The 20193-nt window shown below is 49.5% G+C and overlaps 3 protein-coding genes across 4 annotated transcripts; all 3 read right to left on the bottom strand.

Annotated features, from left to right (window-relative positions):
* Positions 1 to 450: 450 nt before the first annotated feature.
* C10H2orf72 (chromosome 10 C2orf72 homolog) lies at positions 451 to 7333 on the bottom strand. Its single transcript, XM_048314133.1, has 3 exons — positions 6805 to 7333; positions 3681 to 3797; positions 451 to 2529 (listed from the first exon to the last, which is right to left on the bottom strand). Exons 1-3 carry the CDS (start codon positions 7331 to 7333, stop codon positions 2438 to 2440), a joined length of 738 nt encoding a protein of 245 aa, XP_048170090.1. The 3' UTR covers positions 451 to 2437.
* Positions 7334 to 12834: 5501 nt separating this feature from the next.
* On the bottom strand, positions 12835 to 16221 carry LOC125331121. Of its 2 annotated transcripts, XM_048315056.1 has the most exons (3): positions 14220 to 16221; positions 13617 to 13750; positions 12835 to 12899 (listed from the first exon to the last, which is right to left on the bottom strand). In XM_048315056.1, the coding sequence occupies exons 1-2, from the start codon at positions 14773 to 14775 to the stop codon at positions 13644 to 13646; spliced, it is 663 nt and encodes a 220-aa protein (XP_048171013.1). In that variant the 5' UTR covers positions 14776 to 16221; the 3' UTR covers positions 12835 to 12899; positions 13617 to 13643. The 2 variants fall into 2 exon arrangements, with proteins under 2 accessions (XP_048171013.1, XP_048171012.1); XM_048315055.1 differs by having other exon boundaries at positions 12835 to 13750.
* A 93-nt stretch (positions 16222 to 16314) lies between these two features.
* On the bottom strand, positions 16315 to 20144 carry RPL35A (ribosomal protein L35a). The gene is made up of 5 exons (XM_048315057.1): positions 20057 to 20144; positions 19697 to 19739; positions 18225 to 18377; positions 17215 to 17359; positions 16315 to 16371 (listed from the first exon to the last, which is right to left on the bottom strand). The coding sequence occupies exons 2-5, from the start codon at positions 19705 to 19707 to the stop codon at positions 16348 to 16350; spliced, it is 333 nt and encodes a 110-aa protein (XP_048171014.1). The 5' UTR covers positions 19708 to 19739; positions 20057 to 20144; the 3' UTR covers positions 16315 to 16347.
* Between the last annotated feature and the right edge of the window lie 49 nt (positions 20145 to 20193).

Genomic DNA, 20193 nt, shown 5'->3' with positions numbered 1-20193 from the left:
TTGCACCAGGGAAAGTCCAGCTCAGGAGCAACGATGCTACACAAGAGACCAAAGTGCCCAGATCTCAGCAGGATTCACTTCTCCTTGTTGCTACCGAACAGGAAAAAACTCCTCTGAAGGGCTTGAATTCCTTGAGGATGCATAATGGTATCAGTTAGTGAAAGTTATTAATTAAAGTTATTAATGAAAGCTTATCAGAGCCCTACCCACAACACCGAGAGGGGCTGCTGCACTCTTGGATAACTGGGAAGATCTCCAGCCTTCTCCATTGCCCCACCTGGGCTGCACTCAGTTCTGCTGATCTTCTGCATATCAGACGCTGGGGTCACTTCAATTCCATCCCATCCCATCCCAATATCCCGTTTTTTCAAACCAAGATAAATATGAGGTAAGCCATGCGTAATGTTTTTTTAAGGATAACACCATGGCAAACAAATAAGCACATTCCAATTAAGAAATTAAATGTCTTTATTCTTTACAACAAGCACATAACAATGCCCTTAGATTATTCAATCAATTAAACATGTAAAACTATCTGCTTATACCTCCAAGTGCACAGATAGTGAAAAAAGAAAAGAGAAAAATAGAGTATTTAAGTCCCTTTTATTCCTCAGTCAAAGAAAAACAACACTTTTGGTGAAATATGTTCTTGCTCACACCTCCTAAAACCCAGGCAGTTCATCCACTTTCACAAATTTCCTTGCAAGGGTAAACTTGCATGATTTACCTAAAAATTACCAGTAAATAAATCCAGTGGATTTGCAGCACTCAGGGAGGTTTAACTGCCCATTTGTGCTCTTGGGCGACCTCTTCATTGGTGAATTCCTGGCAGCAAAGGCCAAATGTTGCAAGAAAACAGATTCCTACTGGCAAGTCCTGCTGGACCCACCTAACCCAGGGCTTTATTGGGAAATACAGACCTGCCCAGCAACCTGGGCTGTGCAGGGATGGAGCAGGAGGGAACCTTCATCTTGCCAAGATGCACTGAGTGCTCGGTGCTGAAACCTGGGATCAGGAATACAGCCACCCACACCAAGTCACTTGGCTATGTTTGTATTTTCAGGTCATCAGCACAGAAATCCTACAGAAATCCTGGAGGCTGGAAGGAGAGTGGGTCAGTGCCCTCTCTGCAGAGCAGCATCCTCTGCTCCAGGTAAGAGCAAGAGGGATGCCAAAGGCAAACTGCTGAGAGAGTGCTGGCCGGAGCTGGCAGGACTCCAGACACTTCAGCTGCCAGTGGGAAAAAAGGAGCCAGAGAGAGGACAGACATGCACTGAGGATGTACTTTGGCAATTAACCCAGAGACGAGGTAGGCAGGTTGAAGTTTCTGATCTGAGCTGGAGGAAACTCCTAAAGGAAAGCCAGCCCCAAACAAAACCCAGCAGCTTGTGCTCAAACAAGACCTGTTTTATGTTGCATAAAGAATTTAAAAGATATTCTTAGCATTAGAGTAATATTCCCCATAAACCAAGGATTTGTAGTTAATTGTGTTTCCCCACAGGCTACAGGCAGCCCTTTGGAAATATTTAAATAGATAATTTTTGTACTTTTACATTTATTTATTAAACAGGCACATCTTCTTGTGCTGCAGGCCACTCCAAGGTGTGCCACCACGCCTGTGGAGATGTCCCAGATAAGATGGCCCTCTCCTGTAGCCCCATCTAGCACCAGCCACACCTTAGTGCCCACCTGCCACCCCTCCAACCCAGGCAGTCCTGCAGTCAGTCTTTGAGCACCAGGACAAGCCAAAGGGACAGACCCTGCTCCCAAACCCCACTCTGCTCTAGATGCCATTACTGTCAGTATCTTTTATGTTATTCTTGCTACCCAAGCTGGGCTGTTACTGCATTCTTCATGTTACACTGTTACACTCAAGCTTTTCAGTAGCTCGTAGATCCGAGCGCTCACATTCAGTCCCACTGCAGTCTCCAAGCCACTGTGTTACTTTTTTTTGTCTTTTTTTTTTTTTTTCTCCTGATCACAAAGAGGGTGGGAACTTCCAAGCGCCAATGAAGCAGGAAAACAAGGCAGCAGAATCAGTCTGCCAGGGAGGCCAGCTCCAGCAGCCTCAGCAGGGAACTTTGCTCAGAGTGAGAAAACATTCCTCATTCTTCAAACAGGTGGCTGCATTTCACACTCAAAGTCCCAACGTCAGGGTATGGGATATGGGATACATCCCCAAAGGGCTTCTCAGAAGCCAAGTGGCCAGCAGCAGCTCCAGGTGCCCCGGGGCAGCAGGGCACAGCAGGGAATGGCTCTTTGGCACAGACCCCAGGGGCTGTTGGCAGCTGCAGAAGACCCTGATGAGTTCAGCCAAGCAGCTTTTCCCTGGAGCTGTGGGTCCTTGGAGGAAAGGGCCTGCACCAGCTCCTCTTCCCACTGCTCCAAATCCACTGTGCAGATCTGGAATTTGGACTGTGCTCGATGCCTGGCACCTCTAGGTGCCTGTGCCTCCAGCAGCTTCTTCGCAGTTTCCATTGGGGGACAGGCTGGCCAGAGCCACTTCTTCCTCAGGGTCCTGCAGGTCATCTGCAGGGAGCAGAGAGAGGTCAAGGGAGACCTGAACAGAAAACCCCTCCTCCTGGAAAATGCTACTTAAGATGACAAGAAAGCATGGGCTGAAGCAATTGATACATACTCACAATCTAAGCACAGCTGATTTTTTTTCAAAACTGATTTTCATTTTGTTTTACAAACTCAACATTGCTTCAGCAAATAGAGCAAAGGAGCACAGGGCCCAGCTCCTGGCCTCCCGAAGTCTCAGCAATCTCCGAACAAGTTCCATGGCCACAGGGTATCACCTGCCTGGCACTGACAGCAAGATCAGGCACTTCGGTTTTCTTACCACAGAGAGTGGGTCTCACATGTCTCAAAGCTGCATAAATTGGGCATTTCAGTTGTTTTGTCTGACTCTTATGCTCTTTAAGGATTTTATGTATTTAAGAGGCATTCGGACAAGGCCCTTAATAACATCCTTTAACATCTGGTCAGCCCTGAAGTGGTCAGGCAGTTGGTTTCAAGTGAAAATATAACATTCTATTATTTTTACAGTGAAGGAGCTTTCCCTCCTCTTTGTGCTTCATAATACAATCTGGATCTCTGCACCACACTCCTTGAAGCCTCCTGCATGAGGCACTTCTGCAAAAAGAAAATCACTGCTGGGAAGTGCAAGCCGAAGTGCCAACTGTGCACAAAGGCTGAATGCTGTGCTATGCATTACCTGAACAATTTCCTTTAGAATCGGGGACCCCACAGCTGACTGCCCTCTCCCTTCTCTCTGCCAGCCTCAACGGCAAATGGTTTGGGAACCCTCCTTCCAACCATGTTTGCAGAAAACATCACATAGTATCAGGGTGCTTCCAATTCATTGCTTAGACAGTAGCTCTGCTTTCAAACACTCAAGCAAAATGCAGCTGAGTTCAGCAGTGCTTCCAGGGGTGTATTTGGGCACTGGACCCAGCGTGGTTTCATTTAGACAAGCAAAAGGTCAGAAAACAAGGAAATGGCAACAAAGCAGCTAGATGTGCTGGTTGTCTTCAGGTTTGGGCTAAAGGGAAGTGAGGTCAACTGCAGAGCTGGAAATAGCTGAAAGAGGTTACCAGCAAGGGGTTTGGACACCAGGGAATCATGAGCAATTTCTGACAATCACAGCAGAGTACAGGGGAGGAAGCTGGGCATACCTTCATGAATGTTGTTTTCAGCTTTTGCTTTATAATCTTTTCTCCAGCTCCTCTGGTTCCAAGAAATGCACTGCAAGAAGGATGGGAGCCTCCACCTCTCCCTGTCTTTCATGTCTTCTGAATAAACCAGAGAAGATGAGTTCAGACTGGTAGCAGGTCAGCCCTGCTGCTTCCCCACCTCTCCCTCCATGAGCCTTGCAACAAAACCAGGTCCACTCCACGAAGCCCACCACTAGAAAGTACAGAGCAATTCCTGGCAATCCTTGTATGTCCTGGATTGCAGTGTATTCTATTACCATCCTCATGAGCTGTTGAAACCAGGTGGGGCAGTGTTTCCTTGCCTCCTCCCTCGGGACTTTCTGTTAATGGCCCATCAATGCCTTCCTGCATAGATAACTCCCTCCAAACTGTCTTCTGTTCATGAGCCTAATCAATGCCTTGCCTCATGACTCATCATCACATTGTGAGATGCTCCACCCAGAAGGAGGAACCAAGCATTCCATCCTGAATATAATCTGAGATTCCGAACACTACAGACAACCTTCCCACTAGATTCCCAGAGGACAGGAGCTACATAGCCACCAATGGACCTTCCAAGGAAGAGCAGACCCCTTCTACAGGATCACTGCTTCAACAGAACCACATCCACCACTTCAGGAGGACTGCAGCCACCATCTTATCAGACTGCTACCACCACCCTAACAGGGTGTCAGGTTGTATCCTGACTCTGTCCGTTTGAACCAGTGTTTTCTGCCTTTTTAAAAATTTTCCTGTTAAATTGTTATTCTGACTTGGTGCCTCCCACTGGTTTGTTTTCAAACTAGTACATTATATCTGGCTGAAACCTCTCTGCTACCCTGAAAGTTTGTCCCTGGTGTCAGTTTCTTCTTTGCCACCTCGCTGCTAAAACCAACCTGGATGTGGTAGCTGAGAGTGAGCAAGAAATCTGGCAGGAGCTTAGCTGGCACACTAGGTGAGGCCGGGGACTGACACAGGGAATTCCCACAGAAGGAAGTTTTCCTTTTGCACTGTCACCTAGCTTCAACCACATCAACCTGTTTACTGCTCCCCACTTTATTAAGCAATTCCTCCCTCTCATGGAGACCTGCTGGATACACAGTCTTACAGCAGCACACTGAAAACTGCAGCTGTAACTGCTTGTAGATTGCAGAGAGCATGTAGTCAATGTATGGTATTTATTCTGGAAGACAAGAAAGTTACTACAGACTTTCAAGCCATTATAGTAAAACACTACAGCAGCTTGTAGAATACTACAGCAGCGTATTTTATATGGTCTCCAACAGCAGCAGTTCAGCACTCCATTGAAATATCATCCAGCCTTTCACCTCCTAATCAGATAACAAATGATAAACCCCTTCAGCGTCCTTCAGTTTATTGAGCCATTGCGACACTAAAGGGCTCGGTGTCTTTCTGGCAGTCAACAAACAAAATCTCCAGTGCACTGCCTGGAGTTTCAGCTGCTCTTTGGAGGCACAGCTACACTTGGACTCCCTCTGTCCACGTGGAGATTTTGGGAGGCAAAGCTCACAGAAGCATGGAAAGAAGCTGTCCCTGCCGGAGGCTGAACCCTGCAGCTGATGAGTGTCCTCATTACACACACAGGTCCTGGGACACTTAATGGCTCAGATCACCAGGCACAGCATCAGAAGTGAATGAGCACACACAAACAGGCTCTAACACCCAACCCACCTCCTCCTGCTCCTCATTCTCCACAGCCAGCCACAAAAACACACGTACTGAGCCAAGCACCAGCAATGTGCCGAAGGAGAAAAAGGTCATGTATGCAGGGATGCTTTTCTGCCTCTGCAGCTGCTGTCCCACCAGGCTGCTGTGACCAGAACTGGAGGATTCACTGGAGTCTGGGAGGACACCAGAAATTCTTGCAGCAGGAACAATGCAAGGAAGACAAAAGCATGCAAAAGGAGAGAAGTTGGAAAGACGATTGTGTGTGTCTTAGTACAGAGGTGGGAGAAGACAGCCCTGTGCCTTCATAATGGGTCCTGGCCATCTCGAAGCTCCTCAACGTTCAGATCCAGGATTCTGGGCTGAGCTGATGGAAAGAAGCACCTGAGCTGCAGCCAATCATCCCCATGTCCCAGGGATCCCAGAGGACCCTGTCAATGTGGTGCTGAAGGCAAGTGCCAGGATCTCTCAGAGTAAAGGCAGTGAGACAGGAAAGCAGTCAAGCCCCTGGAAATGCTGGGAAGCAAGGTGAAAGTGGGAAAAAATTAAGGGAGGAGGGAAGGGAAACAGCCCAAGACAAGCAGTGCCAAAGATTGAAATGTTTTGTGTGGCAGCTGGGCAGGCTCTGCTCGCACCATCTCACCAGTTGCCATCACCCTGTGTTGACACACAAACCTGAATCACCTTTTGCACCAGGGCAAATGCTGTTCCTCAGACCTGGCTGACACGCACCTTTCATCCTGCCATCCTCACCCTGACATACAGTTTTACACACAAACAACGACTTGCTGTTGTTACTTAGTCATTATGCAAAATCAGCACAAGCATCTTCCTCCTTCAGGAAGGTCAGGTCCTGCCTGCACCCTACAGCACAGGCCACATCCCAGTCCTGCCTCCCCCAAGAACACACATCCATAGGCATGGGAAGGCCACCGTGTCATGGAAAGCCACAATGTCACAGCTATCAGCTGCCACATCTATGTTATCCATGAGCTATTCTAGTGTTTCCCAAACTGCTGGGAAGTTATCGTCCCCGGCTGCCAGGACCGGGAACCTCATCAGAAAGAGGCTGATCCCATTGGAAAGGCTCTGATCCCACTAGCATGAAAGATTTCATTGGGGAAAGGCAGATCTGATTGTGTGTGGGAAGATCCCATCAGTAGTGAGTGGTCCAATCCCAATGGGAAAAGTCAGATCCCATTGGGTGAGGAGAAAATCCCCTAAGGAATGGTCAGATCCTAATGGGAAAAGCCTGACCCCATTGCATGGGAGATCCCATGAGGAGAGATCAGAACCCATTAGGATGCAGTGGATCCCACTGAGAAGGGGAAGATCCCACGAGAAAACGGAGCAAATCCCACTGTAAAAACCCCCGGCCTCTGGGTGAGGGAGGGAGGGAGGGGTCCCCCGACCCTGGTACCTGCGGGGTGCTGCAGGGCGGCCCGCAGGGCGCGGCAGGCGGCGGCGCGGCAATCGCCGGGGCTGCCCGGGCTGTACCGGGCCGCCTGCACCGTGCCGGGCGCTGGGAAATGCCGCCGCAGAGCCGCGTCCAGCACCGCCGCATCCTCGCCGTCTCCTCCAGGCAGCAGGACGCCCACGACGGCGGGCGGCGGTCCCGCGGGCAGGCGGCCGCACACGTCCCGCACCACCTCCCGCAGGCGGGTCCGCGCCCCGCGGCCCCGCGCCGCCCCGCCGCCGCACAGCACCAGCAGCAGCCGCGCTCCCAGCGCTCGCCGCCCGCCGCCCGCCCGCCGCCGCGCCCGGCACCCCGGCACCGGACCCGGGCACGGTGCGCGCGGCGTCTCGTCGCCCAGGAGGTCGCGGGCGAAGGCGACCAGCGCGGGCGCCGCCGGGGCCCCCTCCGCCACCTCGGCCACCAGCAGCACTGCCCGCCGCCCGCCCGCCCGCTCCACCAGCGCCCACAGCTCCTGCAGCTCCGCCGCCGCCATCCCCCGCCGTGCGCCCTTTCTGGCCCCGCATCCGCACCTCCCCTAACCGCGGCCCCGGCTCCGCACCGCCCACTGCCGCGCACCCGCCCCGCCACCCTGCACCAGCCCCGGGCACCAGCCCCGGCCCCCAGGCAGAGCAACACCCCGTGCGTACACCCAGGAGCAGCGGGGCGAGAGAGTGTCAAGGATCCCCCCCAGTCCCGTCCCGAGACCCGCACAACCCCGCGGTGAACAACCCTTGCCTGCTCCCGGGTGGGCACAGCGGAGAGGGTACTAAAGAGCCCCCGGATCTGCACACAACCAGACTCAGAGCCCTCGCACAGGCTGGTCTTGTTGCCAATCAGGAGTTGATAAAATTCAGGCAAAAAACTGCACTGTGGAGGGGCTCAGAAGGTGAGAGGGGGATGAGGAGAGGCTGTGGTGGCTGCAAAGTGGGACACACACGAGGTCGTGATAGAGCAGCTGATCATGCATCCCCAAGGTGCCCCCATGGTGTTACATCTCATACCCCAGGGCAGCAATGGAGTGGCCTCTCTGGCATCATGTGCACTATGCCACTGCACAGCCTGGCCAGGCTATAGCCACAGCTGGAAACAATTCCACTTTGGGAAACAATTACACCCTCAAAGGACATACCCACCCCACTGATCACAAGTGCACACTTGTGTGCAGCCCCCACACCACACGCTGCATCTCTGAGTCCCTTCCCAAGCCAGTGTGCTTTGACTTCCCTTCTGCCACCTCCATGCAAAACACAGCCTGCAAACACGGACCCACAAGTATCGGCATCACTATGTCCCATCAAAGCACAAATGTTTCCAGGGATAAGTACAGAGCTTTAGTGAGGGCTTCAGTGCTGGCACTTGTTACACATATCTCTGCCAGCTGACGGTGAATGAAAGCCACTGTGCCCAGCCCTGACACTTGCATGGGGAAGTTCCAGTCCATGGCATGTGGTAAATACTTCCCCTATGCCGTATCAGAACAGGCTCCTCCAAACCGGTAACGTCTTATCGCAAGAACCTGGGAAGGGATAAACAGCTCAAAGGTGTAAACGGCCAGAGTCACCTTGGCCAGTTGCTCTCTGAGGCTTTTTGGAGCCAAACCATCTCTTGTGGGATGGGTGGAGGAGTCTCTGAGTGCACTGGGGGTGAAAGTAGAGCCAAAATCCATGTGCCTGACCTGGATCAGTGATTCCCAATATATGCATTGGGGCACGCTTATGCCACAAATGTGGCTGAGCCATCATGCTTGCTGCCTGCCTATACTCATGGCCATCTGTCCCCAAAGCCGAGCAGATCAGCAGCCACAGCAGAAAGGGATGTGCCGCAAGCTGGTGCCCAGGCACAACAGAGGTGTGGCAGCTCTGGAAGGTCCAATTTTAATCTAAGGAAAACATTTGCCCCAGCTACGACAGGCTTAGCAAACACTGTCCCAGGCCAGCATCATGGACAAGGGCTTCAGAGAGACTTTCTGCCCTGGGTCCCAGCAAAAGTAACTTACTCATTGACAAGTGCTGATAAGCAAACGGGACAGGGGGAAGGTGGGGGAGATAAAACAGAAAGATTAGGCTCCTCTTCCAAAGACCAGGATCTATTGTTGCAAGAGCCCATGCTTCCATGCCAGTGTGGTAGACCTGAGAGGAGCTGTCAACATGGGAGGGCTACAAAGTTAGATATAATTTAACAGCCAGGTCTGGCCTTAGTGTTACCCAGACTTTGTGTTTACAAGGATTTCTTTCTCATCTGTTCAGAATCCTGTTTGTGGTCCTATGGATGAAAGCCCAGGGTATAATCAGCATCATGAGTTGTGCCAGCAGCAGTAGGAGGTAACAGGAACATGTGCTGGCCCCCAGAAACAGTCATCTCTCTGGAAAACTGCCACAACAAGATCCACAGAGTGTTTAAACTTCTCATGAGCTGCCAGCACAGCCTGTGGTGTGGTGGTACTGGTTAAAACCTGACTGATGTGCAGACCATTACGGCACAGCTCTCATAGGGCTCTTTCAGAGCAGCACTATGCCAGTGACTCGCCTAGAGATGCCAGGATGCCTCAGGCACTGGGAAGTTTGCTTTCTAGCAGGCAAATCCCCAGATTTATGAAGATGATTCTTGCAGAGAAGGTATAGAAAAAATTGGGAGTTTTCTTCCTAACTCAGGCACACCACTGGCTACTTCTTTGCAGTAGCCCCAATGTTCAAACTGCCAGCACAGCTACTAAAAACTAGTATTTGGGAGCTGTTCTTCATGGCCACTGCAATTGTTTAGTTAATTTTGGGTACACATGTACCACTGCCAGCATAGGCTGGTTGGAAAGGTGAACGTCACCCACAATACCCAAAGAACATTGTTTACATTTCTTTACTCATTAACAGAGGTAAGATCTAACGCATACAACTTTATCTCCCTTTGTGTTACTTAAAGAGGTAAAACTCAAAACAGTTCAGAGGCAGTCATGAGCTCAGCAGCATTTGTAGTCCCCCACAAAATGTCTTCAGAGCCCTGTCAGGAATCTGAGCAAAAACACAGATGTATTTAGAAGATCTGACACTCCATCAAACATCCATCTGATAGTCACAGTTGTAGAGAATCACTACAGACAGCCCTAAATGAGGGTCATCACATCCCTTACATATGCCCGTAGCTGTCCAGAGTAGATACAACATCTGTTCATTTTTGACTTCAAAGGAGGAGTGAAGATGCTTTGTTCAGAGAAAAAAGTCTGGCATGTGTATTAGTAGTGCCTTGAAGCCTAAACAAAATCAAAGGTCCACTGCATTAGAGCCTGCGTTTAGTAATATTAACCTTTCTTCTGAAGAGAGTAGAAAGAGGACAGGGAAAACGGATTCTTGTGCTAGTTTTGATGATAGAAGACCAGAGAGCCTGAATGAGCAAGAAGGAATCTGTAGGAGCCGTTCTGAGCCTGATGTCCAAACCCAACCCAGCTCCTAAATTCTTCCTCTCAGCAGCTTTGGTGCTCACAGGGACACTTAGAAAAGCCTCTGAGCCACCTAGGAGCTGGGACTGGCTGCAGACAAGCTAAGTCTCAACAAACCTTTGCACATTTGCTCTTCCACTGATCTATTCTCCAAACTTGCTTCAATTATTACTTTGAAAAACACATCCTTACTAGATGCTGGAAAGCATCTGCTTTACTTGTATAGCACTACCCGGGCATTGCTGCAGGGCACCAGCACTCGCTAAGCTCTTTATCCATGGAGACCTTTCTGAGTTCCCCAGAGAAGTAGTAGAGGAGGTAACTGCAAGAGAAGAAAATACTCCAAACCCCACTCCTGCCTCCAACATCCCAGTCCCACTGATTCCCTTCTAGCCTGCCTCCTGTTCACTCCTCCATGGCTCTTCCTATTTCCTCCACTGACCTGCCCCAACCTCCCCTCAATCTTACCAGCCCCTGAACCCAAACCCCTTCCCACTTTTCACCCACTGGAGCTTGAACTTTGTATAAAACCAGACATGAACCCTTTCTGTGACAAGTTCAGTCACAACTGAATCCAGACTCTAGGGTCACATTGTTCTGATCCAGGTCCCCTCATCCCAGACCCAGCCACCTCCAGGACCAGCTGAGGCAGCCCCAGTTTTCATCCCATGGCAGCCTGTACCAGCTCAGCCCTGGCCTGGATCCATCCAAGTCATCACACCCCTCTGGGCTCCACTCAGCAGAGGTTACACACCATAAGCAAATAAAGCTGGGAAGTCCCTGCCACCTCATGGCTGGGACACAGCCTGGCTTCCTGATGGGGAACCTCAAACTTTTGTCTTGCCTCTTTTCTCCAAAATTCTGTTCCCTCTGAAAGTTGCCCATCTCTGCAGTTGTCCTATGTTTCCTCATGTTTCCTTGAGTCACCATCCCTTTCTGGATGGCAGAGGGGCATAGGAAGGTATGGCTGAAGAGGAGGATGGAAGCTTGGCACAGGGCCATATGCAGAAACCTCAAAGTGTTGGTCAGTCCTGATCACACAATAGGAGGGATGGCCTTCCATGCCCTCTTAGAGACAGATGGAGGCTGCCCATCAGCCTATTCCAATCTTGGATCCTCCCCTGGAAGATGTTAAAGAACTGGCATTCAGTATGAAATCAGACCCAAGGACTAAGTTGCCTCTTCTGGCCTTTTTCCTGGCTGCCCTGCCAGAGCCTCAGCTGAATCCTTGCCTTTGTTTTGACAACATGACCCAGGACTAGCTGTTCACAGCCACCAGTCTCCATTCTTTCCCAGTACACACATGCCTTTGATACCAACAGCATGGATTGTCTGCACCTACCTTTTGCAGCACCTCTTAAAAGTCACCTCAGACCTCACCAAGCTGGGGGCCAATAGGTGGGACCACTGCACACAGACACAGGCTCTCCTGCCTCCCTCACCCTGCCTCGTGCATTCTCCTACCTGCTCCTCACAAAGCCCCTTCTTGGCATGGCCAAGCTCCCAGGTTCTCAGAACTGCTCCCTTTTATAAAGGCAAAGGGCAGATCCATCAGCTTCCCTGGCATTGCTGGAATCAGCAGAGCAGGTCAGTGTGGATCTGCCTGGTTTGACAGCCCTAAAAGAGGCCACAAAGGGGCCCTTCTGGTACACTACAGGGCACCCTAAGACTTCTGTGTATCCACCCAGGATTAAGTGGAGAATGCAGCAAGGGTGCAGCTTGAGAGCACCCACAGATAGCCTTCTGCCTCCTCTCCTCCTCAGCTCTCTGGGTGACCACACTCCTCATTGTCCCAGCCACACATCCCTGTGGCTACATCACTTGCCCTTGCAGGGCATTCCTGTGCTCCCAAGTTCTAGCCAGGATTTCAGCCACATCTCAGAGTTTTTTCCCCCCTTCACCTTGACAGTGCCCCACATCACCCTGCACAGAAGTGCCTAGACACAGTACAAACATGCTGCCAGGGGAGAAACTTGAGAGCTGTGTAGACTATGGCTGGATTTGGGTGGTTATCTGCGTGTTTCAGATGCTACAGGAAATAATAGACACAGAATCTCATTGTGGCTTTTTGCTTTAGTGATGTCCTAATATGATGATCTTTTAAAGCCAAACCTTCTTCACTCACAAACAGCCTGAACTGCACGTCTTGCTTCGACTAAAGAGAACTATTTCTTCATTAGCTTGACCCAAAACCCAAAACCCAAAACCCAGTGTCCTCAGCAACGAGAGGCAGAATTCATCTCATGGAAATGCTCGTGGAAAGTCTCTTCATCAACAGACCAATTGGGTCACCTCATCCAAAAGTCTGCCAAACACCAGCACCACCCAAACACTTAGAGCAAGGTTGTTTTGCTTCTTAAAGCCACATCCTTAAGGATGTGGAAAGAACCCATATTTGAAAAATAACCTGGAGGATCCTTTCTCTGACAAACATTCGTTTACAGGATCCATACCACCCTCAAATCCCATCCCTTCTGAGTGGTTCTTTACAAACCTGCAGCTTCAGTAAGTTTCACAGTCTTAGATATAAAAAAGCTTATAGATACACACAGACACAGCGGAATGAGATAAATATCAGGTGTTTAATCCTTCTTTTGATGGTAATGAAGATCTTAGGATGACAAAAGATCTACAAAAAACACCAGAGAAAAAAATAGATATATAAACTCCCAATGCAAAAAGATGCAGCTACCTATAGTGCTTTGCCATGCCCAAAGAGGATGGGAAATGAGTTCAGGTATTATGTGGGTAATTTGATTTAAAAATAATCTAGTGCTCCCACAGTTCCTCCCATCCAAAATAATCCATCCCAGTAATTCAATCTGCTGGATGTGTACCCACTTGATATAAGGTCAACTCCCTGCTATAAAGAACTCTGGGGAGTTTCAGGAGCTTTTTTGCTGATGGGAACCATGTACCACAGACTCCTGCACCCAGGTTCTCCTGGGAAAACATGGTCTTAGGCCTTAGTCTTGAGTTTCTCTCACTGTTTCAGTTTTGGGACAGTTTAAAATCTAGAGGCCTCTGGCCTGCTCTGATTCTCTCTTTGCTGACAGCTGTTTTCTTAGGGACAGGTTTCTTAGGGACATTTTGATAATCCAGCAAGGCATTTAATACAAAGAAGAAACTCTGATTTTTGATAAAACTTTCCCGGGGCAGATTGTTCAGCCAATGCAGGAAAGAACTCAGTTTTGTGGCAAGGACAGTGTGATGCTGAGGGCGCAGCGTCCCCTTCTGGCAGCAGCCACACACTGACTCTCATCCATGCAAAAGGCCTGGGCAGACAAGCAAGGGACCGGGAAGTGATCTGCAAAGGGACATCCAGCAGGACAGTGCTAAAACCAACCTGACAGGTTCTGCTGCCCAAGGGAATTCATTCTGCATCTGTCTTTGATACCTTCTCTTGCCTACGTTCAGGCAGAACTCGGCAGTATCTGAGCTCTGGGAGTGAAATAATGAATGGCTCCTGGGAGTCGATTTCTAGGGGAGGAAACACAAATGATAGAACACCACCCAGCACCATCCTTTCACAGCTAAGGCCTGTGGCCACCCAAAAAGATTGGAACGTCCCTTCAATGAAGAACTCAGGGTCAGTGAAACCATGGCACCGTTAACATCATCACAGAAAGCCCCAGCAGTGACTCAGAACTGTAGCTCTTACACACAGCAGCATTTCCATTGCCACTTGTGTTTTGGGGCAAGAAGAGTTAACACCATCTGACTTGGAAAAGGGCACACACTTGGCTCAGACACATTATCCATCCCCATCCCAGCATATAAACACTCATTCTCATTTCTGGCTCATATTGCCTGCAAGGTCCAGCTTGTCTTCCCTCTTGTACCTGAACCAGTCAACAAGCACCACTTCCATCTACACCATCTCTCAGACTCTGTCCTGAGCACGTTTTTGTATCCCTCACCCCTGTGTTTAGCAGTGTTACTGGGTTACCTTCATGGCAGTTCAAGGCTTCTCTCAGTGCCCTACAGGCAGCTCTCTTTGCCTCCAGGACACCTCCAGGCTGGCCTGGGCTGTAGATTGCAGTCTCCACGGTCAGTTGCAGGGCCCCGTCCAGCACGCACTGCATTCTCCTCAGCGCTCTCACTGCCTGGTCCAGCTGCTCCTGGGAGTCAGGACGGATCATCACAAGCACCAGCACGTCCGGCAGGCAGGGGAGGAGGTTCCTCACATCCCGGACAGCCTCCTCCAGGTGATCCCACTGCATGAGCCTTTTCAACACACTGGCTTGCCATAGCATAAAAATCAGATGTGGCGGAACCATATCCTCTTCTTCCTTTCCCTCACTCTCTGCCTGCTGTTTGTGCTTGATGTCCCCTGTGCCACACAGGTCCCGGGTAAAATCCACCAGCAATGAGGGAGCTCTTGAATCGGCATGGTCCACCTCCATCACACCCACCCGTCCATTCCGGCTCCCCAGCATGTCCAGTAAGTTGAGGAAATCCCAGGTGGTTCTGTCCACAAAGGAGACCGGCTCCTTTGATGCCATAGCTTCCTCTCACACGTCAGTTTACTGTGCTGCTGGGGAAAGGAGTAGAAGTAGCAAAGGCAATTGTGCAGCACAGGTTCAAAACAGGCACCACCTGCTGCTCTGAGCAGCCAATGCTGCGTTTGGTGGGACCAAATGAATGTGAAAATAGCAGAGTTTTGCTACAAGATTCACAAATTGCAGCCACATACTATTTGGGTTGGACCTTCCAGAGCCTTTGTACCTCGGCAGTCTGGTACAGTAGAAAGAGATGACAGAGGAGAGAGAAAGGAGGATTACATAATTTTGGGCACCTTGTATCAAACTCAAAAGGACTTACTACCATCTCATCAGCAAAATCCAACTATATGATAGTGACCACAGGCCTACCGGCCTGTTGTTACAGTCCACTTTGCTTACTACATTTTCTCCTCCTTCATCTGTAATGCATAAAGCTGAAAATTCCATCCATCCTTCCTTGAAACCTATGTGTCCAACCTGTTGGTAGTTGTGGAGGAGTAAAAGCCCTACTTGACCTGGCCCAACATCCCATAAGCTGCAGTTTTTCTCCACATGTTAAACAATTGCAGCTTTCCATGGCAAGGGCCCTCCTGCTGTGAAGGACAGCAGTGGCAGCAGGATTAGATCTTGAAGTCCAGCAAAATGATTTCTATACCAAAGCTGAGTAGCTGGGTCAAGTTTTTAAATTCCAATTCAAAATAAAGTTTTGATTTACCCAACAATGTATTCTGCCCACACAACTATTCCACCTCTTTCAGAAGGAAGAGGATTAGCTGTGAAATACCCACTCACTGCAAGAGATGTGCAAAGCCAGCAGCTCAGAGGGCTCCCTGACACACACTGGCAGCAGCGCCAGGCAGGGAGAAGGAAGCTCTCATCCCCTGGGAAGGAAGGACTGCACTGGAGTGGGCTCAAGGTATGGTTGAGCCAACAGACTCACCTGCCTGACCCACTAGGGATGCATTGAAAATAATGGAACTACATGGAGCACTTGGAACCGCCCTCATAGGGCAGCCACAGGTCATTTTCGGACTGTGACATCAGCAGCAACCATGACAACCTGCACCTGCCTTAAACCTCCCTTCAAACTACCCAGTATTTTGTGGGGAATTTTCAGAGATAAGAAACTCTAAGCCTCACACTTCAAGACATTAAATTCGTTTTTCACCACCTTCTTGTTCAACAAGCCTAGAAGAATTATGAAAGTGCTGTGAAGATGCTTAACTGCCCCACATGACATGATGGGAGTAAGGCTGGCCAGGAAACCAGCATTAACACTTGGGCACTACAAAGCCATGTGAGATGAAAATGCGTTTAAATAACCTACACAGAGCAGACACTACAGGCACATGTGCTGCCCAGGTACACAGGGGCTCATTATTTGGGATTCTACCAGAACTACTATTTTGAGATGTGAGATAGGCTTTGCACCTGCTAGGATTTAGTGTCTCTCTCTGTGCTGTCAGCTCTGATACACTACTGAGAAAGAAGAAGTCTCTTTAAATTGGTGGAGATGATAAAACCAGAAATACACAAAAGTTAAACAGTCTTCATTTTATTTTCAATAAAAATTTAGATCCTAGATGGATACAGCATCTGTAAAACACAAAATCAGAGAGAATCACGTTAGTAATCTTGTTTTCAAACACAAGTTTCGCAGTTACAATCTAGACCATTGATCTCTTCAACTGCTATAAAAGCAATCCCCAGTTTACACAGAAGAGGTGTGAGAATGGAAAAGCCCAACAGCTGGTTCAGTGACTTGCAGCAGCACTTTGCTGGTGGCACAGACTCCGTGGCAGCCAGCCCTCCTGTGCACCAACAGCAAGAGTTCCCACAGCTCTGGATTTCAGGATTTATCTGTGCTGCTCCTAATGTGCTTTTTCTATGGCACAGGAGAAAGAAAGGAAGGACTACACCACTCCTTTTGACAACATCACTAAGAAAATATTACATCGCAACTCTGGGTGAGTGACCTAAAGGGACAGTCTCACTGAAGCCCTGTGGCTAAAATGCCAACTGTGGAGCAGGTGGGAGTGGCCAGGACAGGATGGCACAGTCCTCAGTTAAAACATTTGGGAGTAAGAGAAAAATCAAACAGTTAGAGGAGTAGAAGGGTGCAAAAATACACAGAATAGAAAAGAAGAAAAGAAATCAAGCTTGGCAGCTTTAGAAAGGAGCCGAGTCCTGGAACTTGAAGAGCCGTTCCACACAATGTGAGCAAGCACACAAACCCCTGACAATGAGACAAATCCCCTCAGCACAGGAAGCCAGGAATAAGCCTCTCTAGGCTCCTAAGGAACAGTGACTGAGCCATGCTGAACACCCAAGAGCAGCAGAACAAAACCAGAGTTCAAACATTCCCTCATACTATGTGGAAGTTAAAAGGCACTCAAAACCTGCCAGTAAGTATCTTGTTGCTCAAACACATCCACTTACCACCCGGATTCTGTGTCCAATGGCCTTGGCAGGAAGGTTGGAGCGGAACTTGGCACGAACCATGCCACTGTTCCCATGGGCACGGGTCACCTTCCCCCAGATCACACGTGTCCGGTTGGGTTTGCCTCCGGGGGTTACCGTGTTGCTGGGGAAAGGGAGGCAAAGAACAGCTGAGCAGGGCAGCCACAGCTCTGCTGTCACCAGCAGTGACAATGTGGTCTCTTTGAGGCACATCAATAATTTAGTTCCATAGCCATCTTTAACCTGACCAATGCTCACTTTTATTTACTTATGAAATTTGCCAGGCCTGGGATTTTCACTGTACATTTCAAAGGGGTAATTACAGCTTGTAATTTATCAGAAGCTCCACTGGACAACTATTAATAACTTACAAAGCTCAAAAATTTGGAAAACACTTTTGCTAATGTGATTAACCCAAAAAATCAAAAACGTGAAATTGCCAACACCTTATTTGTAAGATTTCTCCATACACACTGAAGGCAGGAAAAGAACAGGCCATTGGGATAGATGGCAAAAATTCCCTTAAATGAAGGGCCACGTGCCATGCTGGAAATGATGGTGGTCAAGTTATCAGTCTGATCAATTTTATTCAAGGCAATTCTGAACTCTAACAACTGCACTCAAGGAAAAAAAAAAAAAGGGAGTGGAAGAAATAAGCAGCTGTTCCCAAGGTCTCTACCAATGGCAGCAGAGCAGAAGTAACAGACAGTGCTCTGAAAATGGCACACAAAAGTCAGGATACAAATTCATCCAGGCTTCACAAAATCATTTTACTGTTTAAGTAACTCAACAGCTCATAGTACTCAACACAAATTCACCCACCTCAATTTACCCTATCAACCCACCTTCAGTTTTTGTCAATCTTAGGCAAAACTTGTTTCTCATCCCACTTGCTCTCTGACATATCATATAGTATCATTATGTCCTAGCATCTGCAAAACCTGATACAGGAATTGGCTAATTCAGCATAAGAATAAAACATTCCTTACTTTTTAGCTTTGTACACATAGGCACACCTCTTGCCCAGGTAGAAGTCTGTCTCCTGACGGGCATAAACACCTTCAATTTTCAGAAGGGCCGTGTGCTCCCGCTGGTTTCGGAGGCCACGTTTGTAGCCAGCAAAGGTGGCCTTGCACCACAGCCTAAAAACACAGAAAACAGCTTCAAATTATAATCCACTCCAAAGTAACAAAAGTAAAAACTAATCACAGGCTGTTTCAGGAGAAACTAACTCTATACCGGTAGAAATTAGCAAAGCCAATACCCGACTTTTACAAATCACTGCAAATCCTGATGTTCAGTGAACAGAGGAAAGCTGAGTATCTGGAACATTAAGTATTTATGAGAACTTTCCATTTTTTTGCTTGTCATAAACTCCTGGCACTACAGTACAGGCTCCATACTAAGTTTCAAGTGCTTCAGCATTAGCAGATATTGTTTCCAAATGTCGACTAACATTGATGAGTAAACATTGCTTTTTTTCTACACACCACAGAAGTCTCCTGTGTCACAGTAACTGTTATAGAACGTATGAACTGCCCCTGATTTGTAGCCTCAAAGGACTTAACAGCCAGAGCAACAGCCTGACACCCACTGGACACAGACACTGCACAAACTCCCCAGCAATTCTTCAGGACAAAGTCCTGTCTGCACTGCCCATGTAAAGTCATTGTAAGACTTGCCCACACACCGAGTACACAGCACATCTGGCCCAACGGCATCCAGCACCTGTCCTGGGATACAGCAGGATCCAAATGAGATATCCAGTTCTACCTGCCACACATGTAACAGGAGATAAACTCCAGAGAGAAATACTAAGACATGAAGCTGTGATTCACAGAATCACCGAATGGTATGGGCTGGAAGGGACATTAAAGACCATCCAGTTCTGACTCCCCTACCATGGGCAGGGACACCTCACGCTAAACCAAGCTGCTCAGAGCCCCATCCAGCTCGGCCTTAAAACACTTTCAGGGATGGGGCAGCCACAGCTTCTCCAGTCAACTCAAGAGTATTCAGATTTAATCCCTTCATTTACAAACTCAATCCCTAAATTTAAGTAAAGTCGGTGGCATAATAGGAAATTTACTCAAGGGAAAAACTTGTTGCTTTCTTTACTCAAAGAAACAGTGTATGTCAGAGCTCTACTGTACACTGGAGGTTCACAAACACTGTGATAACAAACCCATCAATTTTATACTGACACTTACTGACCGGCCAAGGAGAGCGTGGCACATCGTAACAGCAACTACAGCCAACTCAAGGCAGAGAATTCAGAATACAACACACAACTATGGGCGTTTAACAGGGCCCAGCAGGACACTGGGCAGAGGAGATATCCTGGAAAACGAGAGCAGCCACACGAACACTGCTCATTGCCTACTGCTTCAGCAAACACTCTCAGGAACACTTCCACAGCATTACAGCAGCGACCCGAGAGTCACCTCAGGCACTCACTCACCTCCCGGTCATGGTGTCCTCCCGCAGAGCCGGTCGCGGCACGCCTGGAAACAACACACAGCCATGAGCCTCGGGCCGGCATCTCCGCCCGGCCCGGAGAGAGGAAGCCCGAACACCCGGGGGCTACCCAGAGCTCCGGGACCCTCCGCTCCCCCACAGCGCAGCCGCCTCAGCCCCGCTCCAGCCCAGGGCCCCGACCCGCGGTGGGACCATCCACCGCGCATCGGCGCCATCCCGCCCTGTGTCCGCCCCGGACCGCGCCATCCGCCGCGTCCCGCGAGCCCCGCGCCCGCCGCCGGCCTCACAGCGAAGGCGCCACCCCCCAACCCCGCTCCCGGCCCTCGGCCCCGCTCGGCCTCACCCCCAGCGCCCCAATATGGCGGCAAAAGAGACCCGCCCCGCGCTGCCTGCCGGGAAACGCGCTGCCAGGACCCGCCGCAGGCGGCCCGAGCGCTGCCTGAGTGGGCGGCACCGAGTCGGTGAAGGGGGTACAGCGGC

Source organism: Corvus hawaiiensis, chromosome 10, assembly GCF_020740725.1.
Source record: "Corvus hawaiiensis isolate bCorHaw1 chromosome 10, bCorHaw1.pri.cur, whole genome shotgun sequence".
NCBI lineage: Eukaryota > Metazoa > Chordata > Aves > Passeriformes > Corvidae > Corvus > Corvus hawaiiensis.
The sequence above is the reverse complement of the archived record's forward strand: the minus strand, read 5'-3'. Positions and strand labels throughout refer to the sequence as shown.